The sequence below is a fragment of the Geotrypetes seraphini genome, chromosome 2 (assembly GCF_902459505.1).
Source record: "Geotrypetes seraphini chromosome 2, aGeoSer1.1, whole genome shotgun sequence".
In the NCBI taxonomy this organism is placed as follows: domain Eukaryota; kingdom Metazoa; phylum Chordata; class Amphibia; order Gymnophiona; family Dermophiidae; genus Geotrypetes; species Geotrypetes seraphini.
This window is the reverse complement of record NC_047085.1, coordinates 143,366,517-143,394,220: the sequence shown is the minus strand read 5'-3', so window position 1 is coordinate 143,394,220 and position 27,704 is coordinate 143,366,517. Positions and strand designations below refer to the sequence as shown.

Sequence of the window (27,704 nt, the reverse complement as noted above, 5' to 3'; positions counted from 1 at the left end):
TGTTGGTTGCCAGCGACACAACAGGAGAGAGAGGGCATCTCTCCCGCCGAACTTTAATTTGGGATTTTTTTTTTTTTTAATTGCATGGCAAAACATACGCCAGAGATATGTTTTTCACAGTGCTGGCACTATACCGGCATACCCGGACCAGTCATTTATTTTTGTCATCAAAATCTGATGCTGCTCTTGGAGAATGAATCCGCAATTTTTAAAAATCCACCGGAGTGCTCGTTTAAATATTGAAGAGCCCATTTGCATAGCAGTGTTGGAGACTGCTAGAAAGCACGCAAAAGACCTCGGTAAGCCATTTTGATAATCTGCCACTAAAATATGTGCTCGCTAAATCAGCTGGAACCTATTTAGCGATTACGTTAAATGCAGATTTTGTTTTGAGAATCTGGCCCAGTGTGTTATTGTAGACAATATGCTAAAGCCTTCCAGCAGCAGTGGCCAAAAAAAGCAAACAAGTTGCTAGGAATTATTAGAAAAGGGATGGTAAACACAACTAAGAATGTTATAATATCTCTGTATTGTTCAATGGTGCGACCTCACCTTGAGTACTGCATTCAGTTCTGATCTTCTTATATCTTAAAAAAAAATATATATATATAGCAGCACTAGAAAAGGTTCACAGAAGAGCGAACAAGATGATAAAGAGGATGGAAACTCCTCTCGTATGAGGAAAGAATAGAGGTTAGGGCTCTTCAGCTTGGAAAAGAGATGGCTGATGGGAGACTGAAGTCTACAAAATCCTGAGTGGTGTAGAATGGGTACAGGTAGATCGATTTTTTACTGCATCAAGATTTACAAAGAGTAGGGGACACTCAAAGTTACAAAGTAATACTTTTAAAACAAATAGGAGGAAATATTTTTCCACTCAGAGAATAAGTAAGCTCTGGAACACGTAGCCAGAAGATGTAGTAAGAATGTTTAATGTAGCTAGTTGTAAAAAAAAGGCATGGACAAGTTCCTAGAGGAAAAGTTCATAGTCTGCTGTTGAGTCAGACATGGGGGAAGGCACTGCTTGCCCTGGATCAGTAGCATAGAATGCTGCAACTATTTGGGTTTTTGCCAGGTACCTGTGACTTGGCTTGGCCTCCATGAAGATGGGATACTGGGCTAGATAGACAATTGGTCTGACCCAGTAAGATTATACTTATGTTCTTAATACAAATACAAGATCTTCACAAATGCCAGAAAAACAAAATGATTTTAATTCCTTCCAACTAAGAAGCAATCCAGAGACATTTTTAATGCAAGCTTAAGATAAACTTCTTCAGCAAACAAGATGTCTGCTGTTATATTCTAAGCCCATGACAGAAACAGGGGTGGAAGGCTGCAGTATTACAAGCAATCCAACTTCCATTCCCTCATGAATGGTAAAAAGCCTTGCTCCCAAAGTTCCAAAAAAAAAACCCCCAAACAAAACAAAACAACAACAACAAACAAACCCAAAACCCCAACAAAAAATAACACAATTTTCACTTGAGGATGTAGCATCTCTGTTTCTCTCATCCCTCACTTCCACCATGGCAGCTCTACCTTCTTAAGCAGCTAACAGTGATCCCCACAGGCCTGCTCCATAACCTTTCCTCTGAAGGTCCCAGCTTGTGATGCAAATTCCTATTTTGCAAAAACAAAACTATGGACCCGCTGGGGTGGGGGGCTGCTGGAAGGAAAGGAGGGAGGTGTCAAACCAAGGGGATGAAGGAAAAGGGAGTGAAATACTGAACACAGTGGAAGAAGGGAGGAACAGAGGGAGAAAAGACATTAGTGTGGGGAGGAATAGTGGAGAAGCTGGAAACATGGAGGCTTACAGAAACAGAGAGGAGATAATGGACATGGAGAGAAGCATAGGGACTTGAGGTATAGGAACACAACTGATGATGGAGCCAAAGGGAGAGGTTAGGGACAGAGTGGTGATGATGACTGTGGAGATTGTCATAGAGGAGATGCTGGACAGGTAAGTATAAAGGATACAGAGAATGGAGATACTGAACATGGGGAAGATGTTAGATGGATGGTGAGCATGGAGAAAGCAGAAACGTCAAATTGGCAGGAGACCCTGGCAAGAGACTTAAGAGAAGAGAAAGGGAAGCAGAAAACAGAGCCTGGGACCAACATGATTTGAAGAATAAAATGATCAGACAACAAAAAGTTGGAAAAAAATATTTTATTTTCTATTTTGTGATTAGAATATATCAGATTTGAAATGTGTATCCTGCCAGAGCTGAAGTTAAAATGTGGCTGGAGCCCAGGGCAAAAATATGTGAGGGGACCCCCCAAAGTCTACCACCAGGCTATGTCTTCTTCAGCTTCTAGCAGGCTTAGGGCTCTCTTTGGCCATAGGACAGTTGCCCTAGTTGCACTCCACTACCATCACCCCTGGAATATGTGATCTTTATATTTTGCACGGTACAGCAGAAAATGCATCCCTTTCTGTTGCTATGGAATTGTACTACATGCAAGGTGTGACTTCTTGAAATTTAAATTAATTTATGTTTATCATTTTTGGTAAGCCATTATGCATTTGACATTTGTGTTATGTGTATGTGTCCAAGGTATCCGTTAGCATTAATTTTCTATGTAGCATTCCTTGGTAATTTGGCTTCTTCAGTTTTCCTAGTGCTATGTCATGGAGGGTAAAGTGCACTAAAAAAAAAATATCAATGAGTAAAATAACTTACTTGGACAACAGTGATATTCTCCAAGTGACCAAGCTTCTGCTTACAGTGTGGATAAAAATAACTAGGTGGAATGGACAGGCTAACTGCGTTTTAATGTTGTCATCTAGTATGTTAATATATTAAGGGCTAGATTCACTAACGATAGCGACTCAATCGCTGTTGGCCGATTCTTTGGCCAATTTTCCAAAAGCAATTGATTCACTATAAAGTTTCATGCAAATGATTTGCACGGAGGTGCAAATCATTTGCATGCAAACCCACCGACTCAATCGCTCAGTGAGCGATTGACACAATGCAGAGCCCTAACAGTAATGACAGAGAAAGCAGCCTCCTGTCACTGCTGTCAGGGCTTCTGCTTTCTTTTTTTTTTTTTTTTAAATGGAACAGATGTTCTGGGCACCATCTGTCCCATTAAAAAAACCCCTCCACCCCCTGTGCTAGTACTCCTGAGCCACCGTCCTCCTCACCAAACCCCCAAAATATGGCAGGAGGGATTCACACTCCCTCCTGCTTGGAAAGACCTCCACCCCCCCCCCACCGGAAGAAAAAGGCAGGAGGGATGCCCACTCCCTTCTGCCATTAGAGTGACCCCACCCAGTCCTGTACCTTAAAGTTGGGATCAGGAGGTACTGAAAACACCTCCTGCTTTTATACTGGACAAATCTATATTATGTACAGTATATTCATCATGATAATCCTGAAAACCTGATTGGCATAAGCATGCCTCGAGAAGAGAGTAGACAAACACCATGACTGAAGAATATTTTTACTGAAAAGTGAAACTACCATATTGGCATTAAAAGTAAAATCTCTTACCTGCTGAAGGTACTGTCCTTGTTCTCCTTTCTCTGCAAACTGTGGAAAGGCCATATGCAAGAACTGCAGCAGAATGATTGGAGGGATACTAGAGGAAGTTTTATCCATGGACTCAAACAAATCTCGGAGAGCTTCAAATCAAAATAATGAATTTTTAGACCACAAACCAGATATAGCTAAAGCTTTACCATACAATCAGTAATAAGACCAATGGCCAAAAAATCATGTTGCACCAGAGAAGAAGAATCTATACTAATTACAAGCTAACTACTATCCTCGTACAGTATCCCTTAAGACTATTCATTGTCAAAACTTCCATGTTCAAAGGAAAGTTTAAGGGTTTTATATAAGGAGATTATGTACTTACCCTGGTAAGCTCTTTTCCAGTAGATAGGCGAGACATTCTAGACCAGACATGGGCAACTCCAGTCCTCGAGGGCCAGAATCCAATCAGGTTTTCAGGATTTCCCCAATGAAAATGCATTGAAAGCAGTGCATGCAAATAGATCTCATGCATATTCATTGAGGAAATCCTGAAAACCCAATTGGATTCTGGCCCTTGAAGACTGGAGTTGCCCATGTCTGTTCTAGACCATAGGGTTATTTCCCCTTCATCACATGAGCTGCAGAAGAAATCCACTTCAGCTTTTTCACTATGCCTCTAGTGTACTTCACAGGTTAGTTTAGCGCCCTCTAGCAGTTAGTACCCAAGCATAGAGCAACACCCATCTGTGAAGTAGATGCACCTGTAACAACAGATTAAACTATTGTTCTGCTCAAACAACTAAACAGTACCATTAACCCCCAGCAAAGGCATCAAACGAGTTCAGAACTACTCCCACAACAGGTTATACAGTACTCCCCTGATATTTGTGGGGGTTCTGTTCCAGGAACCCCTGCGAATGTTGAAAACTGCAAATACGGTTTTTAGCAGGGGAGACAGGAGAGGGTAGCCAGAGAGGCAGAAGAGGGCAGCCAGAGAGGCAGGAGAGGGTAGCTGGAGCGCCAGCGAGTGAAGGAAATCACTCGCGGTATGCTCCGACCGCCTCTTCCTGTACTAAAGTCGGGCCTCACCAATCAGGAGCTGCTTTGAATAACCAGCAAACACATTTGCAGATGGAAAGCCGAAACCACCTTCGGCAAAAAAGGAAGGAACTGTCCACCAGGAAACTTCAGTCTCAGGATCTTGGAGCAAAGGGTGTCAACATGACAATGCCTGCCATTCAGAAACCCTATGGACCCCAAGAGAGAGTGATCAGAAAAACAGTTTGGAGTATTAAATATCGGAGAAAAGCATCCCTCAGTGGTTCAAAAGGAGCCCTGGCAAAGCCAGACAGCACCATATTAAGGTCCCAGAGTGGTGATTCTTAACGGGTGGCCGAACCTGAAGATCTTTGTGTAAAAACAGAGCAACAACTGGATGCAATGCAAAAGAGAGCAGACAATCCTGGGATCTAAAACCAGATAGACCGGCAACTGGAATCCACAGAAACGCCACCGTAAGGCCTTTATCCAGTCCCGCTTGGAGAAAAGGACCCGTGACACCCGAGTCGAATAAGGGTCCACCTGTTATAGGTCACTTCAGTGCTCGAAAGGTCTTCTACACCTTAGAGTAAGCCAACACCATGGATGACTTGGTAGACCTAAGAAGCTTTAGCTATGACAAGCTCCGAATATTTATTTATTTATTAGTATTTTTTTTTTTTTAAGGCTACGTGCTCAAGAACTAAGCTGTAAGAGCAAAATGACCCACATCCTTCATGGCAACCAGGCTTGGATGAGAAAGTCAGGAAAGACACTCATGCGCAGACTGTATGCCACCCGCAGCTGCTTTAGATCCGTGCACTATGGCCTTCCATGCAAATCGGGCGCCACCAGAATGACACGGCCAGGATGAGTTGCAATCCTACAAAGGACCCGGCTGATCAACGGCCAAGGCGGAAAAATGTATAGAGGAATCTCCAGAGGCCACAGTTGCTCTACAGCATCAAGTCTCTCGCTTCCAAGCTGGATCTACGACTGAAGAAGTGTGGTACCATCTTGCTTAGCATCGCGGCTATGAGGTCAAGGCGGGGCTGCTCCCAGCGCATCATGATCGTCTGAAATGCCTATTGCGCAAGGGACCACTTGCCCGGAACTCTAGACTTACAGATGAGGAAGTCTGCTTGAACGTTGCCCACTTCGGCCACATGTGCCTCTGTCAACACCAGGTGATGACTTTCTGCCCAAAAGAAAAGAAGTCGAGCCTCCTGAGCAAAGGGAGAGTTCTTGGTTCCCTCAGATGATTAACAAGGATCACCACCTACTGCTTCTGTAGTGTCAGAGTCCAACAGCCCTAAGAAGGATGACAACCGTAGCGAGCCCCTCCCAGCCACAAAGGCTGGCATCCATGGTTACTACAATCCAGGAGGCAATGCTTAATGGAATGCCACCAGGCCATACACACTCTGGCCTCCAGAGTCCACGGAAGACTCAGCTCTAAGTTATCTCAGTAGGGGGCCCAGTGAGAGAGGAAGACATTCTAAAGAGGACGCATGCATGCCTTCGTCCAGGAAACCACATCCAGCTTGGCAATCCTGGAACCCAGAATCTGTAGGATGTCCCACGCTGAAGGGGTCGCAATCTTCAATCTCTCTGAAATCTGTGCCCAGAGCTTCTGTTTCCATGCCTCGGGCAGGTAAACATGGCCCGCTGCCGTATTGACTATTCCAGAGAGAAGAAGTATCCATGCTCAACTCCTGTAAAGTTGCAGCAATTAGATTCGGTAGTACCTCAAACTGAAACAGGCACCTAACAGTCGGAACATCTCTAGGATCCGAAGCCCCAAAGGGATCCGTGAATCCAGCACTCAAATCCAGATTCCCAAATCCGGGAAGTCCAAAAAGGATCAGGGAGGTCCGGATCAGCCACTGAAACCCCTGAAACAGCCTGGGAAGAAGGAACAGACGGCACAAAAACCTCCCGAGGACACTCAGCCGCAGAGATACGTAGCAGGGGGAACAGAAAAGCACCCAGCAGCCGGACCCCTGAAGTAAAATTTGGACCAGTAAATATCTGGATCCTGGGGCATAGAGTCACCCTTAGATGACTTATACTTGTGCTTCTTAGGCTATGGAGAGTCCGTCTTGCGACGGACAGTTGAAGCCGCAGAACCAAGCCCCGAAAATAAAAGTGGACACCCCAATGGGCTAGCTGAGCACGTAATCAGCTGCTTCTATGAAGGGGAGAACATAAGAACATAAGATTTGCCACTGCTGGGCTGCTGGGTCAGACCAGTGGTCCATTGTGCCCAGCAGACCGCTCGTGCGGTGGCCCTTAGGTCAAAGACCAGTGCCCTATTTGAGTCTAGCCTTACCTGCGCATGTTCTGTTTCAGTAGGAACTTATCCAACCTTTTCTTGAATCCCTCCAGAAGAGCGTTCCAGATTTCTATCACTCTCTGGGTGAAAAACTTCCTTGTGTTTGTACGAAATCTTTTCCCTTCTAACTTTAGTGAGTGCCCTCTCGTTCTCTTCACCTTGGAGAGGGTGAACAATCTCTCTTTCTCTACTAAGTCAATTCCCTTCAGTATCTTGAATGTTTCGATCATGTCTCCTCTCTGTCTTCCCTTTTCAAGGGAGAAGAGGCCCAGTTTCTCTAGCCTCTCATTGTACGGCAACTCCCCCCGTCCCTTAACCATTTTTGTCACTCTTCTCTGGATCCTTTCGAGTCGTACTATGTCCTTTTTCATGTACAGCAAGCAGTGTTGGACGCAGTATTCCTGGTGGGGAAGTATATAAGAACTGCCACTGCTGGGTCAGACCAGTGGTCCATCGTGCCCAGCAGTCTGCTCCCACGGTGATCCCCAGGTCAAAGACCAGCGCCCTAACCAAGACCAGCCCTACCTGCGTACGTTCTAGTTCCACAGGAACTTGTCTAAATTTGTCTTGAATTCCTGGATGGTGTTTTCCCCTACGACAGCCTCCGGAAGAGCGTTCCAGTTTTCCACTACTCTGGGTGAAAAATAACTTCCTTACGTTTGTACGGAATCTATCTCCTTTTAACTTTAGAGCGTGCCCTCTCGTTCTCCCTATCTTGGAGAGGGTGAACAACCTGTCTTTATCTACTAAGTCTATTCCCTTCATTATCTTGAAGGTTTCGATCATATCCCCTCTCAGTCTACTCTTTTCAAGGGCGAAGAGGCCCAGTTTCTCTAATCTCTCACTGTACAACTCCTCCAGCCCCTTAACCATTTTAGTCGCTCTTCTCTGGACCCTTTCGAGTAGTACTGTGTCCTTCTTCAAGTACGGTGACCAGTGCTGGACGCAGTATTCCAGGTGGGGGCGTACCATGGCCCGGTACAGTGGCATGATAACCTTCTCCGATCTGTTCGTGATCCCCTTCTTAATCATTCCAAGCATTCTGTTTGCCCTTTTCGCCGCTGCCGCACATTGCGCGGATGGCTTTATCGACTTGTCGACCAATACTCCAAGTCTCTTTCCTGGGTTGTCTCTCAAGAGTTGTGCACCAGACATCCTGTATTCGTGTACAAGATTTTTGTTACCAACATGCATCACCTTACACTTAACCACATTAAACTTCATTTGCCATGTTTCAACCCATTTCTAGAGCGTGTTTATGTGCGGTTGCAGGTCTTCGCAGTCCTCCTGTGTCTTTACTACTTTGAATAACTTCATATCATCTGCAAATTTAATCACCTCGCTCGTCGTTCCCATTTCCAGGTTGTTTATAAATATGTTGAAGAGCACAGGCCCAAGCTCTGAACCCTGCGGCACTCCACTGGTGACGCTTTTCCAGTCCGAGTATTGTCCATTTACCCCCACTCTTTGCTTTCTATCTGCCAACCAGTTTTTGATCCACATGTGTATTTCACCTTCAATCCAATTTTTGGAAGTAGTCATTCATGCGGGACCTTGTCAAACGCTTTCTGAAAATCCAGATATACAATGTCGACCAGGTAACCTTTGTCTGTCTGCCTGTTAACTCCCTTGAAAAAGTGCAGCAAGTTCATCAAGCAAGATCTTCCTTTGCTGAAGCTGTGCTGGCTGGTTCTCATCAGATTGTGTCCATCAAGGTGGTCAACGATGCAATCCTTTATCAGCGCCTCTACCATCTTTCCCGATACCGAGGTCAGACTCACCGGCCTGTAGTTTCCCAGATCTCCCCTCAAACCTTTCTTGAAGATCGGCGTAACATTCGCCACTTTCTAGTCTTCCAGAATCCTGCCCGATTTGATCGACAGATTGGCTATTAGTTGAAGCAGTTCAGCTATAACCCCTTTCAGTTCCTTGATTACCCTCAGATGGATGCCATCCGGTCCAGGGGATTTATTGCTCTTGAGCCTATCAATCTGCCTGTATACCTCTTCTAGACTGACCGTCAACCCAGTCAATTTCCCGCCTTCGTTTCCTAGGTATAGCCTGTCAGCCTCTGGTAAGTTGCGTATATCCTCTTCTGTAAATACAGATGCAAAAAACGTGTTCAGTTTGTTGGCTATGGCTTTGTCATCCTTTAGCACTCCCTTTATTCCATGGTCATCCAACGGCCCCACAGCTTCCTTCGCAGGTCGTTTCCCCTTAATATATCGAAAGAATGGCTTGAAGTTTTTCGCCTTCTTTGCAATTTTTTCCTCGGAGTCCCTTTTGGCCCCTCTTACCGCCTTATGGCACCTGTGTTGATGTTGCTTATGCTTTTTCCAGTTTTCATCCTTTTCAGATCTGTTCATGATCCCCTTCTTAATCATTCCTAGCATTCTGTTTGCCCTTTTCGCCATCACTGCGCATTGTCTACAAGTACTTCCAAGTCTCTTTCACGGGGGCTCTCTCCGAGTATAGCACTGGTCAAACCGTATTCGTGCATATGATTTTTGTAACTGACATGCATCACCTTGCACTTATCTGACTCTCTCCTGCTTAGTCTGCCTTCTATTCCTGCCCAATTCTCTCCTGCCTGCCCCCCATCCGACTATGCCACACAGCACATGGCACAAAAACATTCTAAAGGTGGCAATTTTGCACAAATTTGGTATGAATTCATACTAGGAGACCCTAAGGACTCCATTCCAGCAATTTTCTTGGCAAAATTTTGAATGTTAATGAAGCAGGGAAAAGTTTTTTAAGACTGTTAAAAATTCAAGATGGCCGCCGGACCTGAATATGCGCTAAAAACAGCCCTTCTTGAAATAGAAAATTACAAAATGGGGGGGCGTGGCTTGGACACGCATGAGGAAGGTCGGCTAATAAGAGAGCTCCGTAGAAAAAGACCTTGAAAGTCTTAAAAAGTCATAAGAAATTAAAGTATTTTAAAAAAAAACAACAGATTTATGATAAAGCACAGTTACTTACCGTAACAGGTGTTATCCAGGGACAGCAGGCATATATTCTCACATGTGGGTAATGTCATCTTCGGAGCCCTGATGCGGAAGCATTTTCAAGCAAACTTGATTGAAGATTTAAGTTTGCTCTGCCGCTCCACGCATGCGTGCCTTCCTGCTCCACTAGGGGGCGCATCCCCTCGTGGTCTCCAGTTCACTTAACTAGCAAAGAAGCCAACCTCGGGGAGGTGGGCGGGTTGTGAGAATATATGCCTGCTGTCCCTGGATAACACCTGTTACGGTAAGTAACTGTGCTTTATCCCAGGACAAGCAGGCATGATATTCTCACATGTGGGTGACCTCCAAGCTAACTGAAAAGGGATGGAGGGAAGTTGGCAATTTAAGCAAATAGATTTCGCAATACCGATTGGCCGAACCGGCCATCGCTTCTGGACAGTGAGTCCAGACAGTAGTGGGAGGTGAAAGTATGAACCGAAGACCACGTGGCAGCCTTGCAGATTTCCTCAATAGGTGTGGACCTGAGGAACGCTACGGAGGCTGCCATCGCTCGGACCTTGTGTCCCGTTACTCGACCATGCAGCGCGAGACCAGCCTGAGCGTAGCAAAAGGTGATGCAATCGGCCAACCAATTGGACAAGGTGCGCTTGGAAACTGGGTGGCCTAACCGGTTTGGGTCGAAGGACAAAAACAATTGTGGGACTTTCCGGTGTGGTTGAGTGCGTTGGAGGTAAAAGGCCAACGCTCTCTTGCAGTCAAGAGTGTGAAGCGCCACCTCTCCGGGGTGAGAGTGGGGCTTGGGAAAAAACACGGGCAAGACGATGGACTGATTGAGGTAAAAATCAGATACTACTTTAGGCAAGAACTTTGGATGTGTGTGGAGTACCACCTTGTCATGGTGGAAAACAGTGAAGGGTGGGTCCGCTACCAGAGCCTGTAGCTCACTAACTCGCCGGGCGGAAGTGAGTGCAAGCAGGAAAATTACCTTCCACGTGAGGAATTTAGGATGGCATTTGTCTAGGGGCTCAAATGGAGGTTTCATTAGTTGAGCCAGAAACACGTTAAGGTCCCAAACCACCGGAGGGGGTTTGAGAGGAGGGTGGACATTCAGAAGACCCTTCATGAAGCGAGAGACTAAGGGGTGGAGCGAGAGGGCTTTTCCTTCCAGGGGCTGATGAAAGGCCGCAATCGCACTGAGATGTACTCGAATGGAGTTGGTCTTTAGGCCGGAGTGAGATAATTGAAGTAGATAGTCAAGGACCAGAGGGACGGGGACCGACACCGGGTCCTGGCTGTGAGAGGAGCACCAAGCTGAGAATCTGGTCCACTTTTGAGAATAGCAGGTTCTCGTCGAGGTCTTTCTAGAGGCCTCCAATATCTCCTTGACTGATTGAGACACAGGGAGAGAAGTCAGGGGGAAAGAAACCAAGCATTCAGATGAAGAGATTGAAGATTTGGGATGTAACAGCGAACCCTGACTCTGTGATAGTAGAGAGGGAAACCGAGGCAGAGGCAGTGGATCTCTGACACTGAGTTGAAGTAGAAGGGAAAATCAAGGCTGGCGTGGCCAGCGAGGAGCAATCAGGATCAGGGTGGCTTTCACCATTTTCAGGTGGACCAGCGTCCGCAGGATCAGAGGAAACGGCGGAAACGCGTACAGAAACCTTCCCTCCCAGTCGAGGAGGAAGGCGTCGGCCTCGAGTCGGTCCGGGGAGTGTATCGGGGAGCAGAAGAGGGGCAGTTTGTGATTGTGGGGGGATGCGAACAGATCTATTTGAGGCGTCCCCCACTGTTCGAACACCTGTCGTAGGGTCTGAGAGTGCAGCGACCACTTGTGTGGCTGGAGGAGGCGGCTGAGTCTGTCCGCCAGACAGTTTTGTTCTCCTTGTATGTACACTGCTCGAAGGAAGGTGTTGTTGGAGATTGCCCATTTCCAGAGGCGTATGGCTTCCCGACAGAGGGACCAAGACCCTGTCCCCCCTTGTTTGTTTACGTAGTACATTGCTACCTGGTTGTCGGTTCGGATGAGGACCACCCGGTCGTGAAGCAGATGTTGAAAAGCTACAGCTGCGAGATACGCGAGATAGATGGCCCGGAGTTCTAGCACGTTGATGTGACAGCGGCGGTCTTCTGCCGACCACATCCCCTGAGTGCGGAGGCCGTCCAGGTGGGCTCCCCTAGCGTACTCCGACGAGTCCGTGGTGAGTACCTTGCTGTGAGGAGGGGCGAGGAAGAGCAAACCTTTGGAAAGATTTGAAGAGTCGGCCCACCAGCAGAGCAATCGTTGCAAGGAAGGAGTCACTGTCATAGGACGATCGATCGGGTCTCGGTCTTGACGCCATTGAGAGGCCAGGGTCCATTGAGGGATTCTCAGATGAAGGCGGGCGAAGGGTGTGACATGGACGGTGGAGGCCATGTGGCCCAGGAGAGTCATCATCTGTCGAGCTGATACCGAGGTCAGCAGTGAGATCCTTCGGCTCAGACTTACTAACGCCTCTAGACGCGGAGGGGGGAGGAAGGAACGGAGGCGAACCGTGTCCAGCGTTGCCCCAATGAATTGTAGGGACTGTGAGGGGCGTAGTTGGGATTTTGGGAAGTTTATCTCGAACCCCAGACTCTGTAGGTAGATAATAGTCTGTTGGGTCGCTGAGATAACCCCTTCCCTGGACGGGGCTTTGATCAGCCAGTTGTCCAGGTAGGGGAATACCTGAAGACCTTGGGAGCATAAGGTAGCTGTGACCACCACGAGGCACTTGGTGAAGACCCGAGGTGACATAAGAACATAAGCATTGCCTCCGCTGGGTCAGACCCGAGGTCCATCGCGCCCAGCAGTCCGCTCACGCGGCGGCCCAACAGGTCCAGGACCTGAATAGTACTCTTCTATCTATACCCTTCTATCCCCTTTTCTAGTAGGAAAATGTCCAATCCTTTCTTAAACCCCAATACCGTACTCTGCCCTATTACGTCCTCTGGAAGCGCATTCCAGGTGTCTACCACACGTTGAGTGAAGAAGAACTTCCTAGCATTTGTTTTGAATCTGTCCCCTTCCAACTTCTCTGAATGCCCTCTTGTTCTTTTATTTTTCGAAAGTTTGAAGAATCTGTCCCTCTCTACTCTCTCTATGCCCTTCAAGATCTTGTAAGTCTCTATCATATCCCCTCTAAGTCTCCTCTTCTCCAGGGAAAAGAGTCCCAGTTTCTCCAATCTTTCAGCGTATGAAAGATTTTCCATCCCTTTTATCAGACGTGTCGCCCTCCTCTGAACCCTCTCTAGTAACGCCATGTCTTTCTTAAGGTACGGCGACCAATATTGGACGCAGTACTCCAGATGCGGGCGCACCATCGCCCGATACAACGGCAGAATAACTTCTTTCGTTCTGGTAGTAATACCCTTCTTGATTATACCTAGCATTCTATTCGCTCTCTTAGCGGCCGCTGCGCACTGTGCCGTTGGCTTCATTGTCATGTCTACCATTACCCCCAAGTCCCTTTCTTGGGTACTCTCTTTCACTAACATCCCTCCCATCATATAGTTGTACCTCGGATTTCTAGTTCCCACATGTAATACTTTACATTTCTCAACATTGAATTTCATCTGCCATCTCGTCGCCCATTCTCCTAGTTTGTTCAAATCTCTTTGCAATTCTTCACAGTCCTCTTTAGTCCGAGCTCGACTAAATAGTTTGGTGTCGTCTGCAAATTTTATTATCTCACACTTCGTCCCTGATTCTAGATCATTTATGAATATATTAAATAGCAGCGGCCCGAGCACCGAACCCTGCGGGACCCCACTCGTTAGGGCTCGGTGCTCGGGCCGCTGCTATTTAATATATTCATATTAAATATGCTAGGCCGAAGGGGAGGACTCGGTATTGCAGGTGCAGGTCTCCCCCCTGAAAATGCAAGAACTTGCGGTGAGCGGGGTGCACTGGAACATGTGTGTACGCCTCCTTCAGATCGAGGGAGCAGAGCCAGTCGCCCTCGTCGATCAGGGGGTAGAGGGTCGGTAGGGAAAGCATCCGAAATTTTTCCCATACCAGAAATTTGTTGAGGCGTCTCAAGTCTAGTATTGGGCGAAGGTCTCCCGTTTTTTTCGGTACCAGGAAGTAACGGGAGTAGAAGCCCTTCCCCCGTTGGCCGGGGGGAACCTCCTCCACTGCTCTCAGGTGAAGCAGATCTCGAGCTTCGGAGAGGAGTAGGGGTAGCTGCGTCCGGTTAGGAGGGCAATTCCTTGGGGGGTTGTCTGGAGGGATGGCCCGAAAGTTGAGAGAGTATCCTGATGAGATCAAGCCAAGGACCCATGCGTCCGACGTGACTTGTTTCCAGCGAGGGTAAAAGACTTTGAGGCGACCCCCGATGGGAAGGAGGCCTGTAACTATGGCGGAGGGGGCCCGCCCCCTTCCGCGTATCCCGTCAAAAGGACGGGGATGGTTTGGTAGTCGCAGGCGGTTGGGACTTGGGCAGAGCCTGATGGTGGGCTTGCGGATGCCTGGGCGGAGGCCGCGAGAAGGCAGGAGTGGATTTTTGTGGGTAGCGGCGCGGAGGGGCCCTGAAAGGCCTGGATGTGGGCGGTTTAGGCTTTTGCCGCACGAGGGAGGCAAACGAGCGTTCGTGTTCGGAGAGGCGTTTTGTAGCCGCCTCGATAGTGTCATCGAACAGTTCTTTACCCACGCAGGAGAGGTTAGCCAACCGGTCCTGTAAGTTGGGGTCCATGTCGACCAGGCGCAGCCAAGCTAGGCGGCGCATGGCGATAGCAAAGGCTGCCTCTCTGGAGGAGAGTTCGAAGCCATCGTAGGCCGCGTGGAATAGATGGAGGCGTAGGTTGGAGAGGGACTCTGAAAGCAGGTTAAACGCTCCTTGACGGGAGGCCAGTAAGTCAGTCTCAAAGGCTCTCAGTAGTCCAATGAGGTGTTTGAGGTAAGATGTGAAGGTGAAAGTGTAGCTTTGCACCCTAGAGGCCATCATCGCATTTTGATATAGTCTCCTGCCGAACTTGTCTAGGGTTCGGCCTTCTCGGCCTGGGGGGACCGCCGCTGAGACCCTGGAGGGGTGAGCCTTTTTCAAGGAGGATTCTACTAACAGCGACTGGTAGGAGAGCTGCGGTTGTTCAAATCCCGGGAAGGGTACTGTACGGTACTTGGCCTCCATTTTGGAGGGTACTGCTGTGACCATATAGGGGGTCTCCAGGTTCCTGAAGAAAGCCTGTTGGAGTCTATCCTGGGATAGACTGGAGTCTTGGAAGCTCAAGATGCACTAGGGAGACAGAATTCCTGGAGGCTATACAAGATTGCTTCATGGAACAGCTTGTTAGAGAACCGACGAGAGGAAATGCCACTCTGGATTTAATCCTAAATGGACTAAGGGGACCTGCAAAGGAAGTGGAAGTAGTGGGACCGTTGGGAAACAGTGATCATAATATGATCAAGTTCAAGGTTGAAGTAGGCATACCGAACAGAAAGAGAACCATAGCGACATCTTTCAACTTCAGGAAAGGAAACTATGAAGCAATGAGGGAAATGGTAAGGAAGAAACTTAGGAACACTTCCAAAAAATGGCAAACAGTAGAACATGCCTGGTCTTTTTTCAAAGACACAGTGAGCGAGGCACAAAATCTGCACATCCCCAGATTCAGAAAGGGGTGCAAAAAGGGTCGAACAAAAGACCCAGTATGGATGACTAAAATAGTGAAGGAAGCGATAGGCAATAAGAAAAATTCATTCAGGGAATGGAAAAAGGACAAAACTGAAGGGAACCAGAAGGAGCACAGGAAGTATCAAAAAGAATGTCACCGTGTGGTTCGAAAAGCCAAAAGAGAGTATGAAGAGAGGCTAGCCAGGGAGGCACGAAATTTCAAACCGTTCTTCAGATATGTTAAAGGGAAACAGCCAGCTAGGGAGGAGGTAGGACCGCTGGACGAAGGAGACAGGAAGGGAGCTGTGAAGGAGGAGAAAGAAGTCGCAGAAAGACTCAACATGTTCTTCTCGTCTGTATTTACAAACGAAGACACAACCAACATACCGGAACCGGAACAAATCTTCAATGGAAATCAAGCAGAAAAATTAACATCCATGGAAGTGAGCCTTGATGATGTACACAGGCAGATAGAAAAACTTAAAACTGACAAATCCCCGGGTCCGGACGGAATCCATCCCAGGGTTCTGAAGGAATTAAAGGAGGAGATAGCGGAACTACTGCAGCAAATTTGCAACCTATCCTTGAAAACGGGCATGATCCCGGAGGATTGGAAGATAGCCAATGTCACGCCCATCTTTAAAAAGGGATCAAGAGGTGACCCGGGAAACTACAGACCAGTGAGTTTGACCTCGGTTCCGGGGAAACTGACGGAAGCACTGATTAAAGAACACATCGATGAACATCTGGAAAGAAACGAACTTTTGAAAACAACCCAACATGGTTTCTGCAGGGGGAGATCGTGCCTAACGAACTTATTGCACTTCTTCGAAGGAATTAACAAACGGATGGACAGAGGAGACCCCATAGACATCATATACCTTGATTTCCAAAAAGCCTTTGACAAGGTGCCTCACGAACGTCTACTCCGGAAACTGAAGAACCATGGAGTGGACGGAGACGTACATAGATGGATCAGAAACTGGCTGGCGGGTAGTGGTGAAGGGCCACTACTCGGACTGGATGGGGGTCACGAGTGGTGTTCCGCAGGGCTCAGTGCTCGGGCCGCTGCTATTTAATATATTCATAAATGATCTAGAAACAGGCACGAAGTGTGAGATAATAAAATTTGCGGACGATACAAAACTATTTAGTGGAGCTGGGACTAAAGAGGAATGCGAAGAATTGCAAAGGGACTTGAACAAATTGGGGGAATGGGCGGCGAGATGGCAGATGAAGTTCAACGTTGAGAAATGTAAAGTATTGCATGTTGGAAACAGAAACCCGAGGTACAACTATACGATGGGAGGGATATTATTGAATGAGAGCAACCAAGAAAGGGACTTGGGGGGTAATGGTGGACATGACAATGAAGCCGACGGCACAGTGCGCAACAGCCGCTAAGAAAGCAAATAGAATGCTAGGCATAATCAAGAAGGGTATTACAACAAGGACAAAAGAAGTTATCCTGCCATTGTATCGGGCGATGGTGCGCCCGCATCTGGAATACTGCGTCCAATATTGGTCTCCGTACCTTAGGAAGGATATGGCGTTACTCGAGAGGGTTCAGAGGAGAGCAACACGCTTGATAAAAGGGATGGAAAACCTCTCATACGCTGAGAGATTGGAGAAACTGGGTCTCTTTTCCCTGGAGAAGAGGAGACTTAGAGGGGATATGATAGAGACTTATAAGATCATGAAGGGCATAGAGAGAGTAGAGAAGGACAGATTCTTCAAACTTTCGAAAAATAAAAGAACAAGAGGACACTTGGAAAAGTTGAAAGGGGACAGATTTAAAACGAATGCTAGGAAGTTCTTCTTTACCCAACGAGTGGTGGACACCTGGAATGCGCTTCCAGAGGGAGTAATAGGGCAGAGTACAGTACAGGGGTTTAAGAAAGGATTGGACAATTTCCTGCTGGAAAAGGGGATAGAGGGGTATAAATAGAGGATTACTGCACAGGTCCTGGACCTGTTGGGCCGCCGCGTGAGCGGACTGCTGGGCATGATGGACCTCAGGTCTGACCCAGCAGAGGCATTGCTTATGTTCTTATGTAGTACCGGGTTAGGCGGTAAGCGAAGGGACTCTCTGGGCAGTGATGGCATATCCAGCTCCGCTAGGTACTCCTTAGAGTATCTGGAGTCGGACTGGAGGTCCAAGTCCAAAGTGTGGCCCATGTCCTGGACAAAGCGAGAGAAGGATGGGCGGGATGTTCCCGAGGCCCCGTGCGGGGTCGGTGAACGAGACCTCCGTTGGGTGGAGAAGGATGGGGAGGCTTCCCTCGAGTATCGAGGCTCCTGCTCCGATCCATGCTCCGAGACCGGGAAAGCACTGTGAAAGTGTTCCGGGGTCGTGGATCTCCGACGTCTCGAGGCGCCCCTCGGAGACGATACCGGGGTTCGGGGTACCGATCGATGTCGAATCGGTGACCTCGAACCGGACTCCCTCGGTGAAAGCCTGAAACCTCGGATCGGAGCCCCGGTCCGAGGGGGAGTTCGGAGGATGCGCGGGTTGGAGAGTGATAGCTCCGTCACCCTCAGCGGTCCTGTACGAGGTGTAGGTGAACGGCCTTGTAGAGTGGGAGAACCCCGGGACTTCTTGGAGGTACGGCAGTTCGAGGTTTCCGTCGGTTTAGCACGACGTTTTGCCCCGCGGCGGTCTGTGGAGGGAGAGCGCCTCGGGTGCCTCGGCGAGGAGTCCAAGGAGGATGGGATGCGGCGAAGCTTGTGCTTTTTCCCCGGGGTGGCTCGACGCGAGGCTCAGGCTGGTCTGGCACATGCGGGGTCGAGGCCGGTTGTAGATGGGCCATTGCAGCGGACAGCTCCGATGAGATCATCGCTCGGAGTAGGTCCTGGAAAACGGGCACGGACAGCATCGAGGACATGTCCACTGCCTCGGTGCGCTCCACCGGGGGCGACCTCGTATCAGAGTATTCCCGTGTGGTGGAGGCACGGCCCGAAGGCTTGGAGGGCTTCGCCGGGGCTGTAAGCATGGGACTTCCGCCATGTGTCGCCGGTGTCCCCGAGGCTGGCTTCTTCGCTGTTACGGGACCTGAAGAGGGAAGAGGGGACTTACCCGGAGCAGAGGCTTTCTGTTGTCCCGAGGACTTCGGATTCAAGTCTCGAGGCGATGCCGAGGTATTCGGGGCCGAGGTCAAGGCCGGGGCCGACCTCGAGGCCGAGGTAGAGGGTTGGTCGGCGGCGAAGAGATCCGCCATGCGGGCTTTTCTTTGGCGGAGGGCCCGGTTCTGAAAAGTAGCACACTGGGGGCAGGAGTCGGTTGGATGAGCGGCCCCCAGGCAGAGGATGCACCGGCGATGCGGGTCTGTGATGGAAAGAAGCCGCTCGCACCGGTTGCACTTTTTAAAGCCGGTCAAAGGCCGGGACATAGAATCGAAACTGGCCACGGCCCGAGTAGCCACGCGGCCACGGGGACCCGGAAGCCTCCGGGTCGGTCAAAAACGAAGCAGGAACAAGTTGAAACAAGAAAAATTCGCGCACAGCGACTTAATCGAGAAAAATAAGAAAAAATTGCGGTGCTAGAAGGCAGTTGGGGCAGAGCCTGAAAAAACACGACTTCTAGGCTCAGCGGAAAATTTTGAACTGGAGACCACGAGGGGATGCGCCCCCTAGTGGAGCAGGAAGGCACGCATGTGTGGAGCGGCAGAGCAAACTTAAATCTTCAATCAAGTTTGCTTGAAAATGCTTCCGCATCGGGGCTCCGTAGATGACGTCACCCACATGTGAGAATATCATGCCTGCTTGTCCTGGGATAAATAAAGAAGATAAGAGGATGGCGTCAGGAAAACAAAACAAAAATGACTTTGCGTTGTCTGGCAGTAGTAAGAGAGTGAAACCTGAACAGGAGACAGGGTTAAAGATGGCAGATATAGAGGTAATGAAAGAACTGAAGGAAATTAAAGAAATGCTTTCAGTTTTAACTAAAAAAGTTACGGATATATCGGAGGAAGTTTCAACTTTAAACAAAAAGATGGATCTACTGGAAATTAAGTCAAACAATTTAGAAGAAAGAATGTTGATTGTAGAGGAGGAAGTATGTTATATCCAAACGGATAGGAAAAAAATAGAAATACTCACTAAGGAGCTGGAAGATTATTCAAACCGTGAAAGAAGAAGTAATGTCCGTTTGATTGGCTTACCGGAAGGAGCAGAAAAAGGAAATCCGGTTGTCTTTATTGAAAATTTACTACCCAAACTGCTTCCGTTAAAAACAAAATATCCCTTAGAGGTGGAAAGGGCACATAGAGTGTCGTTAAAGAGTAGAAAATCAACATGGACCGAGGCCATTCATATTTAAACTATTGCGACACCAGCAGGTCATGGAAGTATTTCAATTAGCAAAGCAAAATAAAGGACTGAAATATCAGGATGCTTATATTCACTTTGTTCCAGATTTTGCAAAAAGCACAGCTACAAAAAGGAAAAAGTTGCTGGAATTAAGACCAAAATTGAGAGAGTTGGGTGCAAAGTTTGGCTTAGTGTACCCTGCAAATATGAAGGTTACTATCGGAAATAAAACTTTAACCTTTGTTGATGCAGAGAAACTGGAGAAATTTATTCAAAATCAAGAAGTGCCAATGTCGTCTTAATTTCTGTTTGATGTATCTTTGAACTTATTATTTAGAAACGTTGGAATATTATATTATACTATATTATTCATTTTTAAAAAAAAGAAAATATTGTTTTATATTGTTTTATATGGGGAAGTTACTATACTTTCAAAAAGCAACGATTTAGAATGTTCTTAACCTTGCTTCAAAAATATTCTATGTCAACGATTTTCTTGCTTAGAATTAGAATGGAAAAGACATTCTATGATGCAAATATAAAATTGTTAAATGGCTTACAGTAATCTACAGGTTTGAAAATGGGAATTGATTTTGCAAGATCATCAATTAAATTCCACAACCTGATATGAAATGTTGATAGCTGGTAGAATAGCTGTAACGGGTATATGAGGAATATGAAATTAATGATGGAAATAGTGTTTTTTCGGGTAGAGGGTTTTTTTTTCTATGGGGAGGTTGCTGCGGAATTATATACTAGCCATATTTGTAGGCTTATTAATTTTTTTCAAAAGTCTTAGAAGAGAGAGCGGAAAAGGATCAAAATCTTACTGAACTCAGGAAACTTACATTCCCGAAAGTCTGTGCGACAGGAAATACGGGAAGTGAATTTTCACATGTACCGGAAACACTAGGAACGATGAAGATATATTATACTTTTTACTATAAGGATAACGCAGTACAGCGGAAACAAGAAGAAAGAAGAGGAAATGGAAATCAGAACATTATTTGCAAGAACATTGGACTATCAAAGGGAAATCTACAGTCCGTTCTCTCTTCAAAACATAAAAAAAGACAAATGGGGGGAAAATGATATATATGGCTGGTGTGTGATTCTGCGGTGGCATCTTCTGTGGGGAAGGGCTCTTTGCTCGAGGATTCATTATTCACATATCATTATGTTCCCAAATTAATATTATTACATTGATATTATATATGATGAGAAAAAAAAATAATAATAATTAAAAAAAAAAAAAAAAGTGGCTTTATTGATTTAAGCTGCTATTAAAGATAAAATACTTTATTTATTTTTTAAATATTTAATATAAAATATAACAGAAAAGAAAGAACGGTATTATTTTCTATATTCATTCCATGATTTAAATTAGCATACCGATGGAATGGAGAGGTATTAATGAGTTGGTGATATTGGACATAGCATTTTCAAGATATCTTTAGAAATGCACATGAGGTTGATTTGATTCATCATTAATATGATATATGTATTATTATTTATATCTGAATATCATTTTAAATATTTAGTGACTTAATTTGAATTTGGAAATGGGAAAAGGTCTTCTTGGAGTGTGTTATTGCCGATCTTGATATGCGTGAGGCCAAGTTTACACAACTTTTACTTAATGGGGAGGGTGGGGAGGGAGGAGGGAGAAGAGGGATGGAAATGGGTAAAGAAAGTTCTAAAGGTAAGGGATTAATAAAAGTAAAAAGAATAAGTATTAAATATGTGTTGATATCTGATCAAAATTTTTATTATAGAGATTTATGTCAAATATTACTTGTTAATTTAGATGGCGCTTAAAATTAATGTCAATGGTCTAAACCACCCAATTAAAAGAAATAAAATATTGGGTTTTCTTCATAAGCAGAACGCTGATATTTATTTCATGCAAGAGACACATCTGTCAGGAACTGAATCTAATAAGCTAATAGGGGGTTGGGTGTCCAAATGTTTTTTTGCACCTGCTATTGGGAAAAAAGCGGGAGTAGCTATCCTTATAAATAAGAAGTGTAGTGCGGATTTTAAGTTAATAAAATTTGATTCTTTAGGAAGATGGGTGCATATTAAAATGGTTCTGAGAAATACAACCCTGGATTTATTTAATTTATATGCTCCTAATTCGAATCAAATGGAGTTTTTCAAACAAATTCAACAGATATTATTACCACTGGCTGCTTCTAATTTAGTAGTAGCTGGAGATTTCAATGCTGTAATGGATCCTATTTTGGATAAAAAACCAAGTAAAATTATGAAGTCGTTAGGTTTAGATAATTTGATACAATCTTGTGATTTAGTTGATATATGGCGTATTCTTCATTTTAATGATCAAGAATATTCTTTTTGTTCTCAGGTCCATAAATCCTTTTCAAGAATTGATTATATATTTGTTTCTAATAATATAGCACAAAGAGTGATGAAAGCAATTATTGATCCTATTATTATTTCAGATCATGCTGGTGTGTGGATTGATCTCCAGAATGATATATCAATATATTCTAAACCAATTTGGAGATTTGACAATGCTTTGCTTGCAGATACGAACTTTATAGAAGATCTTAAAGTGAAGATGAATGAATTTTTTCAAATTAATAATACAGAGAATATAAATAATGAAATTTTATGGGATGCTTATAAAGCAACAATGAGAGGAAATATTATATCATACTCTGCATTTATGAAAAAACAACTTAAAAAACAATTTATGGATTTGGAGCAAGAAATTAAATTATTAGAACATAAATTAATTGTTAAATGGGAACATGATATATTGCAGAAATTATTAAAAGCAAAAGTTAAATATAATGAGATTTTTTCTCAATTTGTGAGGAAAGATATGTTCTATCGGCAAGTTCAGTATTATGGAAATTCAAATAAGGCTGGAAGATTGCTAGCAAATTTTCTTAAAGCAAAAAAAAGAAAATCTAAGATTATTGAAATTAAAGATATGCGGGGCAATACACACACTAACATTAAGGATATTATAAAACAATTTCTTGATTTTTATAAGGGTCTATATTCTTCTGAAACTTATGAAAATAAAGAAAAGGATGGGTTAGAGTTTTTAAAATCATTTGTTGGACCAAATATTCCGGATCATATAAAAAGAAGTTTAGAAGAACATATATCTTTAAAAGAAATAGAATCAGCATTGAAGACTCTTAGAGTTGGATCCGCTCCAGGTGGAGATGTTGAATTTTATAAAACATTTCAAAATATTATATTACCATATCTATTAAATTTATATCAGTATCAGATAAACAATGGAAATATATCAGGTACTATGGCTGATTCTGTCATTATTGTCTTGCCAAAACCAAACAGGGATCCGACTATGGTATCAAATTACAGGCCCATCTCTTTGTTGAACGTAGATGGTAAATTGCTTGCTAAAGTGCTAGCATTAAGACTAGCAAAAGCTCTTCCTTTTATTATTGATGTACACCAAACAGGATTTGTTGCTAAAAGACACTCTTCACATAACACTAGATTGGCATTTCATTCTTTAAATTTAGCAAAAAATATGAATGACCCAGCTTTTCTAATATCGTTAGATGCAGAAAAAGCATTTGATAGAGTGGAATGGAGTTTTATGTATCAAGCTCTAGAATGGTTTGGTATAGGACCTGGTTTTATTAAAATGATTCAAACATTGTATAGCTCCCCTGGAGCAAGATTGAATATAAATAATAACTTATCAGATAGATTTAACTTGCTAAGGGGAGTTAGACAAGGGTGTCCTTTATCTCCCTTACTTTTCGACATTGTTCTTGAATCCTTATTAATTGCAATCAATCAAACTAAGGGAATAAAGGGAATCACATTCTCTAATTGGGAATTTAAATTATCGGCCTATGCAGATGACATTTTATTATATTTAAGGGAACCAGGAGATACCATTCCATGTATACTTGATTTACTAGAAAAGTTTGGAAAATTTTCTGGATATAAAATCAATTGGGAAAAATCTGAAGTTCTTCCAATTAATGTCCATTGTACCAAAGGATTATTTGACTCATATTCATTTAAATGGAAAGAGGAAGGCTTAAAATATTTAGGTATTCTTATAAAAAATACAATTGATGACACAGTAAAAGAGAATGAAAAACTTTTATTAAAGAAAATAACAGAAATGTGCGAGCAATGGAATCCTTTACATCTTTCTTGGTGGGGAAGAGTCCAAACAATTAAAATGATGATTTTGCCTGTGGTTTGTTATCAAATGAGTATGATCCCAATATTTTTTCAGGGGTCATTTTATAAAAAATTCAACAGTGTTCTTACAAAATTTGTTTGGTTTGGGAAAAGACCTAGAATCGCTTTAGCATCACTACAAAAAACAATCAAGGAGGGAGGGGTAAATTTTCCAAATTTTTATAGGTACCATCAATCCTATATTTTAAGACAGGGTATGTATTGGATCCTCCCAGATCTCATGGAAAATGTACCCGACTGGTTATATTTAGAATGGCGACTCATGTTCCCTTTACATTTAGAACATCTAATTAGTATAACAATGCCTAGGAGATATAAAGACAACAGAATTCTACTAGATACATGGAAAACACTAAGATATATTAGCAATATATCACCAGATCCATTGGCTAAATCATTAAATCAATCCATTTGGGTAAATTCCAGGATCAAAATTGGTGGATTTAAAATAGTATGGAAGCAATGGATAATTGCAGGTATATGGTCTTTAAATGATGTTATAGTAAATGGATCACTGCTTAGTTTTTCACAATTGCAACAAAAATTTGGATTGAACAAAACACAATATTTTAAATGGATGCAATTGAAGCAGGCTATTCAGGAAGGGTTCTCTGAATGGAAGAATCTTAACACTCAGTATAGTTTGCAGGTCCTTTGCTTTCAGGCGGATTTTTTAGGACACCAAGCCGCTAAATGGTATAAGATTTTATATGGATTTTTAAACAAAAAAAAGAGAACAGGGCTTAGGGACATTTGGAGTATTGAGATAGGACAGACAATTTCTGCATCTCAATGGCAAAAATTTTGGTCCTGGAGGATACATACTACAAGGTCAGCATCTATGAGTCAAACATGGATGTTTTTGTTACACAGAGTTTTATGGACCCCTACGCGATTACAAAAAGTAGATAGTAATAGATCCAATAGATGCTGGCATTGTAAGATAGAAGTGGGGACATTAGATCATTTAATTTTCTTTTGTCCCTATATTAATGCTTTTTGGAAAATAATTTGGCCCCAAATTAATAATTTATTAGAAAATCATGTTGGACTATCATATGATACAATATTATTTGGAACAGCAATGAGAACTCAAAGTCCGATATCTGCAAACAACAATAAACTATTGTTAATATTGACAGGGGTCGCCATTCAGCAAATTACGCAAAACTGGAAAGATTACACTAAGTTAAATTACACTTTTTGGTGGAACTCAATTTGTCATATTAAAAAATGGAAAAAGTGATGGCATTACAACAGGGGTATATTCATAAGTTTAATAAAATCTGGGGACCATTGACTAATTTCTCTAATGATCAGATATCATAGCACATGGATAGAGTATATAGGGGGGCTAGGGAGGGTAAACTTATGTAAGGATATTCTGATATAAAATTCTGATAAAAGGGATTTCTTTAATTTATAATATAAGAGCATTTGTTTGTAATTTCAAGTGTTTGTTAAAACTGTATGTATTACATATATTTCACTTGATGTAAGTAATAAAAAAGAATAAAGATCTTTAAAAAAAAAAAAAAAAAAGAAAATTACAAAACAACATATTTCAGGTGGAGGAACACAAAGGAACACTAGGAAACTTTCAAAACACCTCAAAATTAACTTTTCAAAGATCGTTGTTGGAGCTTGAATTCTGTACCGGCCATTGAAAAGGCTAGAAGCAGGTGCAGCAGCTCTGTGTCTGGTATTTGTGAGTACAGTCTCCGGGACACAACTAATCAATCAAGTTTTCAGGATACTTACAATAAATATGCATGAGAGAGTTTTGCACATAATAAAGGTAGTGTATGCAAATTTCTCATGCATATTCATTGTGGGTATCCTGGAATCCTGACTGGCTAGGTGTTTCTCGAAGACCCAGTTGAGAACCCCTGCCTTAAAAGTAATACTATCCCCAATATGTGAGGAGAATGTAGCATGTACAGTATTAATTGGAACTGGATACCTACCTGTGAGGAAAATGGATGTCCCTAGTCAAATGTTAGTAACAAACTCTACAGTACTAATGCTAATATGTTCACTTATACTTGCCACTCAGTAATGAGAATTAAAATGAATGAAGCACAGAATTTGATTTCAGTGTACAGACCTGCAGTAATATACTGGGCCGAAGCAGTTTCTCCCGAAGCTCTCAAGGCACCCGAATACCTACAAATAAAGATTAAATTATTACAATATGATTCAGTAACCCCCCCCCCCTAAAAAAAGCAAACAAACAACAAACAACTTACCACCAAGTATAGCACAATGATAAAATTATGTCTTACCTGATCATTTTCTTTCTCTCTTTTAGTCTCTCTTTTAGTCTGGATGAATCCAGAAACTGATGGCTTATGTCCATCCACGAGCAGTTGGAGGTAGAGTGCAAAACTGAACTCCTCCATATAGGACGGTAAGACTCCTAGTGCTTCAATATGCCAACTAGCAAAGTAAAACACTCTAGAAACCAAAAGAACTTCTTCTCCAATCAGACAAAGCATACAATAGTCAAAACCAACCCCAATGAGGGAACCTGTAGAAACATCAAGCCAAAGAAGGTAGCCAAACCAACAACACAGTCAAGACTAAGGGCAGGATCCTAGATTCAACTGCTATGACCAAAGAAAATAAAATTATCAGGTTAGACAAAATTTTACCTTCCCTAGAGTCAGAGCACATGAATCCAGAAACTGATGGAGTGTAGCAAAGTAGTCCTCACCCAAAGCAGGACCAAGAAACCCCACAGAAAGGACTGAAGCCCCAAACGAGGACTCAGATCTTGCTGCCACATCAACCTGATAATGCTTGGAAACAGTGTGCATGGAAGACCTTGTAACTGCATGTCAAATTTCCTGAAGAGTAAAAGCATGGGACTCTTCCCAGGACGTCAACTGCACCATGGTAGAATGAACCTTCAAGAGATGAGACTTTCTTCCTTTCAGCACATAAGCCAAAGAGACAGCCTCCCATATCCACTGAGCAATCAGGGCTTGGATGTCTGAGCACCCTTTTCAACCCTTCAAACAGGACAAAAAGATGATCCAAATACAAAAAAATCAAATAACCAAGAACAAAGAGAGAAAAACTCCTCCACTCCCAATCTTCTCATCTGAAGGCTGAAAGGAACAAGAGACAATTCAAATGGAAATGTTGAAACCACGTTTGGAAGGAACAATGGAATAGGACAAATGATGAACGTGCCTCAGAGAAATGAAGGAAAGTATCCTTGCTTGACAATGCTTGTGGCTCAGAAACTTGCCTGGCTAAGAAATAACTTCAAGAAATACAGAATTTGAAGTGAGATCTTTGATAGAATAAATCTTCCGTAAAGGCCCAAAGGGAGCCCTCTGGAAAACATGAAGGACCAAATTAGATTCTACTCTAGACAAGGTGGACATAAAGGGAGTTTGAGATGCAAAACCCCTTTTAAAAACCAGATTGTACCTGGATGAGCAGCCAGCGTGAACCCTAAACAGTACCTTCAAAAGCACACCAAGACTGCTACCTGGGCACACAAAGCATAGTTAGTTACCATAACAGGTGTTATCCAGGGACAGCAGGCAGATATTCTCACATGTGGGTGATGTCATCCACAGAGCCCCGGTACAGACAGCTTTAAGAGTGCATCATAGTAACATAATAAATGACGGCAGATAAAGACCCGAATGGTCCATCCAGTCTGCCCAACCATACACTCTATAATTTA

General features: G+C 44.0%; 1 protein-coding gene across 2 annotated transcripts in view; it reads right to left on the bottom strand.

The window, feature by feature from the left end:
- USP14 (ubiquitin specific peptidase 14) overlaps nucleotides 1–27,704 on the bottom strand; it is a 120,757-nt gene that overhangs the window by 33,403 nt on the left and 59,650 nt on the right. For both annotated transcript variants that reach the window (XM_033933928.1, XM_033933929.1), the window contains 2 exons: nucleotides 26,109–26,167; nucleotides 3,504–3,634 (listed from right to left, as the gene is read on the bottom strand). In XM_033933928.1, coding sequence (XP_033789819.1) covers nucleotides 3,504–3,634; nucleotides 26,109–26,167 — 190 coding nt within the window. The remainder of the gene's footprint in view (nucleotides 1–3,503; nucleotides 3,635–26,108; nucleotides 26,168–27,704) is intronic.